Genomic DNA, 10,143 nt, shown 5'->3' on the forward strand with positions numbered 1-10,143 from the left:
CCAAATAAATAGTTGACATTGTATAAAAGCATTTTTACTGCATAATGCATGATAAGTGTGAAATGATACATTCAAGGATCTAAGTAAAATGATATAGGATGATGTTTTGCTTAATGTTAATTATAGGATGATGACAAGCAGTTGAATGTTTGAATTATTTGTGGGGCTACATTGTGCTTGTGGCTTTTTCTTTATTTTTTGAGGAAGTAACTTCTTGTTTTCATGACTGAAATCCATATATCATGCACCATAATCTTTTGCAGAAATAAGCAAGTATTCGTGATTTTCAAAATTTTTATTTCTTGCATTGCATATGTATGACTTGGGAGTTCTACTATAGGCTAGTTTGATTGCATTGAGAAGAACCTGGAAGATACCACATGGGATTATACAAGCACCAAAAATACAGACACACTCAGAAAACAACTTTGTTTCAATATTATTTAGATTGCAAAATGCAAGTGGTGCTTTTCAGCCTGCCTATTCACAAATCATCTCGATGTCCCAAACTCGAAAAACAAAAGCCCTTAAATCGAGGCATTTACATTATTGTCTTCCAAATGAGATTCCGAGTTTCTGGTACTTGTTTGTTCCATGGAAGCTTAAACGATCACCCAGTCAGATTCACAAAGCTCCTCATCCAGTAACTCTGATTCTCCAGCAAGCAAGGCTTGTGATGGGAGTTTGTCCTCAGGTTGATCAGATTCTGCATTAAAACCCTTCGAGCCAGCTGCCCTCTCACATTCACAATGTTTCTCAAGTTCCATTGCCAAACAAGACTTGCATGCAGTTCTCTATAAGTAAACAAAGAAAGAAAAATACGTCAACAAAATTTACTAAGAACATTAGGCTAATTCAACCCTGCAGATATGAATTCAGGCTGCCCAAAAGAGAGGGGGGGGGGGGGGGAAGAAGCATGCATGCGCGCGCAAAGGATACGTAGACGAAGAACAAGACTTTGGTGTTGTAAAAGGTCAGCGAGGGGAATAAATGTGGAAAACAGACACTATAAGAAAGAAGTGTACATGATGAGCCTGGGGTTGCTCTGGACAATCAGATGTTAAATGATATTCGTTGCTGTCCAGCACAGTGGAGCTATCCTCAATCTTCAATTTGTTTGGCAGCTGCATAATACCCAGGTCACTAACATGCTTGCCCTTGGTCTCCTCTGCTGTGTGGCCATTTAGTCCCTCTGCTAATCAAATTGAAAGAAGAATACTCATCAAATGATGAGCACAACTATTTTTTCATCAACTCTTAATTTAAAAAGATAGAAACTGTAAACACGTTTTATGGTCAATTCACTCATCCCTAACTCAACCAACCAAAATAGTAGAGGAAATACCAATAGCTCAGGATTTCAAGCATGCAAGACGTTCAAATTAACTATTTTGAGAGGTAAAAGAAGTACTAAAAACTGCCCATTGTTTTACTACTAAACTGAAAGGTAGGTTACCAATCAATTTCTTCTCTACAAATGACAAATAAAAATTTGTAATGAATCCCAACACCAACTCCTCACTCCTCCCCAGGGCTGAAATTTCACAGTTCTGCAACTGTCAGCAGTCAGCAGAAATTCAACATAGGCCCTGAACAGATTTTTTCAAAATATTATATTTTTAATCTAATTAGGCAAAGGGCAAAAATTACTGTGGAAGGAAAACAAACATGTTAGGATTGCATAAGTAACTGATCCCAAACTTAAGCTAATTATTCTTTTATGTTTCAATTGTTATTCCTTCCATTTATCACTTAATTCCATATTGCAGAAAATAGATCACAAAAAAGAAACAGGAGAAGAGAAAAGAAAAGACAAAACTAAGAATTATGTGAAAAAGAACATCAGCCTATGAGACCCGTTAAGCAAGTACAGCCTAAGACTCAAACCAAGACACAAAAAATTAGCAACAAATAACTGCATAGCAATGTCTGGAACATCCAACATTTTCTGATGCAGATAAAAGAACAATGAAACTTAAGCAAACACGAAACAACAACAAATAGAAGACTACTTACCATTGATTAATTCTTTTGACAAGGTGCGACCAGAAGAAGACAATTCATTCTCCAGAAGTTGACGTGCGTTAGAGCCTGGAGAGACAATAGCATTAGGTAAAGGCTGGGCAGTTGATAATTTGGCTATGCCATCTTGAGGATCAAAGTCATTGGTTTCCCCTGCTTCTTTCTGAACACGAAATCCACCACCCCCATGACCTTCAAATTTGAGAATTTCAGATGAAAATTCTGTCTCCTTAACACGATTTTCCTCAAAGCTCATTTCCCTTCCATCATTGGCTTTTAAAGTAAATGACAAAGTAATATCTGCCTCTTCAACAGTTTCCATCAAAATTGGTTGGTTAGAAGAATTACAATCAGATGGTCCGTCTTTATGGCCTGCATTGGCTTCTTTATCCGGTAATCCACCGGCATGGACAACCCTTTTTGCATTTTCAGACGTAGTAGTTTTCTCTTGTAAGGAGTTTATTATACTCTCAGGGAGCACTTCTTCCATGAACTCTGAACAGAATTGTTTCACATTTGCCCCTGCTGTAAGCAACTGGTTTTCACCATATTCAAGATTCTGTCCGACAAAGCAATTAAACCACAAACAGTCAGGTGATTGAAGTTCACTGATCATTGAACCAGACTAACTGATCAGATCAAGCAAATAGGAGGTAGTGGACTATTAAACACAATTGAAGCAAAAACACAATTATAATATCTTGTAACAACAAAAAAAGGAAAAGGGGAAAAAAAATCTCATTGCTAGAATAAATCATGAAAAACTGTAGACAGCTCCATCCACAAAATGCTCATCCTGAGATGATAATGCACTCTTGAACAAATTGAAAAGCCATGGAATTCATCAATGTTATATTTCAAACTAGCCACAAAAAATTCAATCCCCACAACCACCATAAGTACTTGGGAAATAATAGCAAACATAAGAAAAAACCAAAACAGTTGTTTCAAAAGTAACAGGAATCAAGAATACAAGTCCAATACCTCCTTTACAATGTCATCGATCTCTGAATAGAAAGTTTCAAACTTTTCCCGTATGTTTCCAATCCAGGATAAACTTTTCACTCGAGTATCCATGACCAGTACATATGCTAGGCTTCAGCCAAATAACACCAAGACCAGAATGCCTTTACCTACAAAAATAACTTCAGAAACCTGCAAGGAAATTTCCACTTCTTAAGGACAAAAGTGAGAAGGCAATTTTATGCATAACCACTTCATATGCCAAAGTGTGTATACATCACTGTCCATCGTTTACTAATTACTCGAATGTTGAGTACATATTGCGAGATATCACTCGGTCATTCTATATATGTTAATAATTATAATATAGATACAAATTGGAAATGCAACCGAGGTAGCCTGACAAAACAAGAGAGTAAATAGATGCCTATGCATGTCCAGACACACAACAGCACAAAATACTGCTAGTGCCTCTGATCAATGCATAAACGCAAACAGAGTACACAAAGGTTCAGGAAGGATAGGCTTATGCGGTCATCAACTAGCACCTTATACTTGCTATTAAGGATCTAACCGCATCCCAGTAATGCTGACTGGGAAATTTAAGCAGGGACATATCAAGGTTAGATACGACAAATTAATGAAAGGACACTCATAAATAAGAATAGCTCCCCCTTCTGCTTCCACCAACCCAGACAGTAAACTTCTTAGCTGCCTTGGTTTCACAATCGAATGTCTAACAAAAACTATGTTCCTCTTTTTTTTTTTTGGTGCCAACATCTGGTTCAACATTTAACTATGATCAAAAGTCAGCAACCACAATCTTTAAATGAATTCAGCAAAGTCAATCAATTAAGCTCTAAATGTTACTAGATTATCAGCTTAAACAACTTCCAATTTGTCATTACCAAAGCAAAACATATCAGCCGCAAAAGTAATCCAAGAATAAAAAGAAAAAAGAGTTTATAACTAAAAAGACCATCAGATGAACCTTAAAAGAAGGAAAAGAAAAGAAAAAAACCCTTCTTTCTCCTTAAATTAAAGGTTTGATCACTTACAAGTTCGAATTTTTCGCCACCCCAGACGCTGAATTCTTCAGAAGATCGACAAATTAGCTTGAACCCAGATGAATTTAGCATCAAACACCTCCGGAAAAGTAGTTTCTTTTACCATGTACCGATTACAGGATGTAACTGGAAGAGCAGCAACGAAGGCAAAACCTAGTTCAGTTAGACAGTAGCAGTAGTGGCAAGTAGCAACAGAGAGAGAGAGAGTAAAAGAGTTGAGCAACTTTAATGGGTTTTCGGAATTTCCGAGGTGCTGTAATTAAGGAGCAATTTTTAGGAAGCCCCATCTCTGATTTGAAAGGATTTGATTAATCCGATTTTTCTTTCCTCATCCTTCTGGAAATTGAAAAACATATAAGCAAAAAGAAAGGGCTTCAAATCCTCCGTTCCCAAAATAATCTCAGCCCTCTGTCCCTTATTTGTATAACTGTCATGTGTCCCTAGCTTTTTGTTAACCCAAACTCTAATAAACCGATAATAATCGGCTTACAAGTTTTGTTAACCCAAACTCAAACAAACCGATAACTCAAAACTTTTTTTTATTTTCTTTTTAACAAAAAAGAGTCTTGTTTTACCTGGATAAAGATGATATTGAATCCTGCTGCTTGATCCTTTGAGCTTTTTTGTTGCAAGATTAAAGATATAATGAGTGAATCAAAATACTTGTTAGGGTTTAAGAAAAAGATGATTTGGGGAAAGGTTTAAGAAAAAGATGATTTGGGGTCAAAAATAAAGAAGAGTTTTAATTGATTTCTATGTTTATGATCAACAAGACTCTTTTTTGTTAAAAAGAAAATAAAAAAAAAGTTTGAGTTATCTGTTTTAATTGATTTTAAGTAAACTTGTAAATCGATTATTATTAGTTTATTTGAATTTGGGTTAACAAAAGGCTAGAGACACGTGGTAGCTGTACAAATAAGGGACAGAGGGGATAAAGACTACTTTGGGGAAAGAGGATTCTAAGCCTGGCTCCTAAAATTTCCCCCTTGGAAACTTCTTCATTTTTTGCAACACTTTTAAGAGTTAAAAACCTATTAATTGGGCACATAACTTGATGTAAGAAAATTCTACAGTCCAATACATTTGGGTCCCTAGGGTAATTTTCTTCTTTTGTTTGCCTTTATCTTCTTCTTCCTTGTATTTATTTATTTTTTCATATTTGACGCGCTTTCTTCTTTCTACTATCATGTCTATCGCTTTCGTTACGAATATTTGCATATGCAGATGACTTTTTTTTTTTTTTAATTTGCTTTATCATTTGTTATTAATCTTTTTGGTAAAGAATGCGTACACAAGAAAAGTCAACAAATGATTAGTTATAATACTTTTTTTTTTTTTTTTTTTTTCAGTTGGGGGTATCCGGGACCACCCGACTAATCCCACCAACCCCGAGGAGAGCGGGCCCCACCGATCCTCAGGAAAATACCCCAGGCAGCCCAAGCTCGGAATCGAAACCAGGACCGACGCCTTAACTAAGGTCGTGAAGTCCGCCCGAGCTGCCCAGAGGGGGCGATTAGTTATAATACTCAAGCTATGCTCAAACCAATAAATACTATGCACTAACCGGTAATTGTTCAAGGCTAACTACCTCTTTTGACAAAATCTCGTACCTTTAAGTTTTTTCTTTTTATTTTTTTTTTGAAAAACCTTGTGGACTTGAATTCGTTTAGATTGCTATTTTTGAAATTTTTATAAAAAATTATGTTGTAGTAATTTTGATATATGTTATATAAAAAATAATTAAAAAAATATGATAAAAAAAACATAAAATATTTTAGATGAAAAATTACAATCCAAACTAAGTACTGCTCCACTGGTATATTGTACCAAAAACAAAAACATTTTTGGCACTTTTCTCATGGTTTTAAATGCAATGGTCCATACAAGTCACCATATTTACACAGTAATTTTCCCTTTGACCATTTCACCCTGAGCCCAATGGAATCTAATCATCCATGTTTGGTAAACTAAAGTGAAAAGACTGGTCAGAAAGTTAGCAACGTTTCTCCCAAAATCGTGTCTAGGTGATATTGGTAGTTTGCCACTTTGCCTGTCTAATTGTAGGATTGTCATTGTCCATGTAAACAAAAACCAACAAATACTAGCAAAAGGGAAACTACCAATAATCCTTTTGGTGCATCTAATTCATTTTCTATCCATTTTTCTTCAGCTTTGGTGATTAAAAAGTTTTACTAAGTTTTACCATTTCAATCCATTTCCTTTCTTTCTGTTTTTAACACAAAAAATTGAGCCAAATAAGAAAAGGATAAATCTGTTGTATACTGATCATATATACATTAGTTTTAACTTTTTATTCTTTTTTTTTTGTTCTCTTCATCCATCTCAATCCGCATTAGTCATTAAAACTTCAAAATATGTTTTTAGTTTGCCCTTCTACTGACTAACTCCATTGAAGAAGCTAAATTTTGACATGATCCTTTTCAAAACTATATGAGAATGACATGTAATTTTAATGACTAAATTGAAAAATTGGAGGACCCAAATCATCGATATATGTGGACATGAGTCGATAGCCGAAGTCTTGTACGAGGTTTGAGACCAAGAACTTGAATTACTAAAATGAGCACATCCCATCAAAAATGAATCTCCCACTCTGGATTGTTTCTAGAATCAAAAGCAAAACCTTAGGACTCCATGATCATGAATACTTGCGTTTGTGGAGGATGAGTCACCAATGCATGGGCCTCCAAAATGGACAACTCATATTAGATTTTACGGTGCACGTTTTCGTACATTCGCTATTCTATATCCTAAAAAAAACATGTTCAGTTTTGTCTGTACAGTACTTTGAAGAATGTGTACAAAATTGGATTAGTCTTGTTCATTCAAGTGGTCCTATCTGGACCATTAACACTATCCTGTAAGCAACGAAAGGGAAATCAAGAGGACTATGAATTATGGAAAAATACACCGTAATTCTCATAGTCCAAACATTCTTTTATGAAAACTCAAGCACATCCATGAGCAAAATGACTCAAGTGAACTTTGAAGTGATAATTGGACACAGTTTTGTTTTATTAATTTTAATTCAATTTTTATGTGTATTTTATGATCCAAAAGTTGCTGTCATCAAAATGTCCCATCAAATGATATGGATGATTGAATAATATATAATATGTTATAGAACTAAGAAGCAGACTTGATTCATACATCAGATAAATTGTAACATTCCATATGATATGACAATCTATCCTTCCTGATTTCAAACTGTTGTAATCAAAGCACAAATGTGACCTTCAAGCAGAAATTTTTGAACCTTCATAAGAGAAGATGTTTCTTGCATTCTCATAGCTGATCTGAGCAAGTTCTTCTTTGTCCATCTCAAGTAAAAATGCAACATAGTTAAGCACATGATGAATGTTGGCTGGATGATTAAGGGTATCTATTGCCAACTCTGATCTGTCTCCTCCCTCATCTTGGAGTATAGAAGCTTCCTTGGCAACAATAGGCAAACAACCTGAATTTAATGATTTTGGTAATGCATCTGGGGCATCAGTTTCTAGTAAAATTCTTTCAAGAGGAATTGCCTGCAGAATCTTCTTTGCCTTGCTTTCTTCCACAGGCATGAGATGTCCAGAAATCGAAAAATAAGCACCAAGATTAGCTAGTTCAGGAACTAATCCAGCAGAACCCATGTAAGAATGAAGCAAGAAACCAGCAGGGAATGGCCCTAAAGATTTCAATATTTCAATCATATCATCAAAAGCTCCCACACAATGAATTGATGCTGGCCTATTGAGTTCCTTGGCAAGTTGAAGCTGCTGACTAAAAACTTCAAGTTGATCTGCATAATCAACATGACTTGCCCATGGTGCTTTGTCCAATCCAATCTCTCCAACTGCAGCTTCAGGGGTCCACTCGAGAAATTCCTTCAAATTGTTCAGCCAATTGGGAGTTCTGTCAGGGATAAACCAGGGATGGAGACCAACGTTTGGAATAATACAAAGATTGCCTCCACTCATTTCTTTCACCGACTGCCAGTCTTTTTCAGAAACTCCATTGACAGCAATATGGACTACTCCTGCATCAAGGGCTGTTTTGATTATCTGAGGGGAGATTTTATGGATTCTTGGATCTTGGAGGTGACAATGAGCATCAAACAATTTCATCCCTCTATGTTGATGACCTATTGATGCTAGCTATCTTTGGCTGGTGGATTAGTAGGTAGATTGAAATGGTCAACGGCTAATAGTGGAAGCACCAGCCGAACTCCTCATAGCTAATTGATTGTAGCCAATTATTGTGAAGCTAATGTTTATGTGGAGTTTTTTTTTACCCCTTTCTTCTTCTCGTAATCCATTTTATGGTACTATCCAATATAATTCTTCAATGTATATACGTTTTTAGTATATATAAAAGATTTCAAATCAGAAACTTCTCACTTACACTTCCTTTTCCTATATTACCCAACCCATTCCCCCGAGGCGTTTATGTAGAGTTTGATTTCATAGCAGCAGCAAATTACAAATATCCTCAGCATTTCTCCATTATTTCACCTTCTCTTGATGTAAACTCAAAAAAAAAAAAAATTTAAGATACCCACAAAAAAACAAAAAAAAAACTTATAATATATATCTTGTCCTGAAATTATTTTTTAAAAAATCTAAATTAGCCCCTTGCATTCATAGATTAAAACCTCATGCATGTGGGGTCTCATTTGTAATCGTGGGTCAGAAATCTTCCATATGTATTTTGTAATTAGAGGGATTGAATCCAGAAGTAATTTAATTATTCACTTAGTATATTTAATCGGGTCGGTCACATGCCACTGTCTGTTCTAGTGAGTACGTAAATCATATTGATCAGGATGCAAACAAGTGAAAAAATAATTAATAAAAAAATACCAAGAAGAAAAGAAACTTACAAACTTCGGAGAATCGAGCTTTAACCTCGTAATTTCCGATTAAAGCATCTTTCTTGCGCCGCAAACTCCCAGGAAGAATTTTTGGAACCTTAAATTAAAGCTTAATTCCATTAGAGTCCTTCAACAAAGCCAAAATCTGAATTCAGTCTATCAAAGTAAAAATCCGGAGCCAAATTTAATTATTGTATTGCTATATCAAAATTGTTTTACACTCGATCAATCTTAAATTACACAGGTATCATCAATTTATGGTATCTAATAAAAAACTTGGACTTTTATCACATAACCCAGTAGAAAAACTTGGATATTTTTAATCTCCTAACACTTCCCTCGCATTTCACTTGCCAAATGGCTTAACCTAGTTAAAAAAAAAAAAAAGAAAAAGAACCAAGTCATGTAGTAACTAGGCTTAACTTAGCAGAGAAAGAACTAAGTCACGGGTGAACCAATAAATACGGTAATAAATAAGGAGGAGGGATGGGTTGAGCAATATGAGAGAGGAAATATAAATGAGAAATTTTTAATTCAAATCCTCACACTTATGTTAAAAAATAGGTAACAAACAAGCGTGTCTGATACCACGATAAAATACTTGAATTTTCATCTCATAATCAATTGACAATGAACAAGATAGTCCAAGACCTTATATATATGACTAACAATCCTTGAAATATAATTTTTAGTCTCTAACCAATTTTTGTTCATGGACATCTCTACTAGGAAAGTTCTAGCGAGTTTGTTTGAATATTAAATTATTTGACAAAATTTATTTACTTTATAATCAACACATTTTCTAACTACTTGAGTAATTTTATCCTTTCGTTCTATTGAAAGTGTCATACTTTCCATTTTAGTATATTCCAAAATAATTTTCAGATTGGAGAAGTTAAAGCACTTTTTAGTTTCTCTTTTCAATATAATCCTTCTTTTTAATCATACGTATATTATCATTCAAATTTAAAATTTGAATTTATGAGGATAAAATTAAAAATAAAAGTATAAAACATCACAATCAAATCATTATTTTTAAAAAGTTGAATTCGCAGACATGACTAAATAATTGGGATGAGTGAGTATCACAAATAATCAACTGTCCAATCACGCTCAGTAATGTCCCGAATGTACCTTCCGTGCTGGATCGGTTGACTTTCTTTGTATCGTTGTACTTCAAGTGTAGTCTTTACTTCAACCTTTGCCAAAGCAACA

The 10,143-nt window shown here is 34.9% G+C and overlaps 2 protein-coding genes across 5 annotated transcripts; both read right to left on the reverse strand.

Moving 5' to 3' along the window:
- Window positions 1–415: 415 nt before the first annotated feature.
- On the reverse strand, window positions 416–4,466 carry LOC113731058 (uncharacterized). 4 transcript variants are annotated; one of them, XM_072079057.1, is made up of 5 exons: window positions 4,044–4,466; window positions 3,007–3,155; window positions 2,017–2,581; window positions 1,026–1,195; window positions 416–794 (listed from the first exon to the last, which is right to left on the reverse strand). In XM_072079057.1, exons 2-5 carry the CDS (start codon window positions 3,097–3,099, stop codon window positions 603–605), a joined length of 1,020 nt encoding a protein of 339 aa, XP_071935158.1. In that variant the 5' UTR covers window positions 3,100–3,155; window positions 4,044–4,466; the 3' UTR covers window positions 416–602. The 4 variants fall into 4 exon arrangements, with proteins under 4 accessions (XP_071935158.1, XP_071935159.1, XP_027111896.1 ...); XM_072079058.1 differs by having other exon boundaries at window positions 1,026–1,192; window positions 4,044–4,465; XM_027256095.2 differs by having other exon boundaries at window positions 3,007–3,177; window positions 4,044–4,465.
- Window positions 4,467–7,172: 2,706 nt separating this feature from the next.
- Window positions 7,173–8,360, reverse strand: LOC113731059 (uncharacterized). Its single transcript, XM_027256097.2, has one exon. The coding sequence runs from the start codon at window positions 8,180–8,182 to the stop codon at window positions 7,310–7,312; it is 873 nt and encodes a 290-aa protein (XP_027111898.1). The 5' UTR covers window positions 8,183–8,360; the 3' UTR covers window positions 7,173–7,309.
- Window positions 8,361–10,143: the final 1,783 nt, after the last annotated feature.

The sequence above is a fragment of the Coffea arabica genome, chromosome 2e, assembly GCF_036785885.1.
Source record: "Coffea arabica cultivar ET-39 chromosome 2e, Coffea Arabica ET-39 HiFi, whole genome shotgun sequence".
NCBI classification, from domain to species: domain Eukaryota; kingdom Viridiplantae; phylum Streptophyta; class Magnoliopsida; order Gentianales; family Rubiaceae; genus Coffea; species Coffea arabica.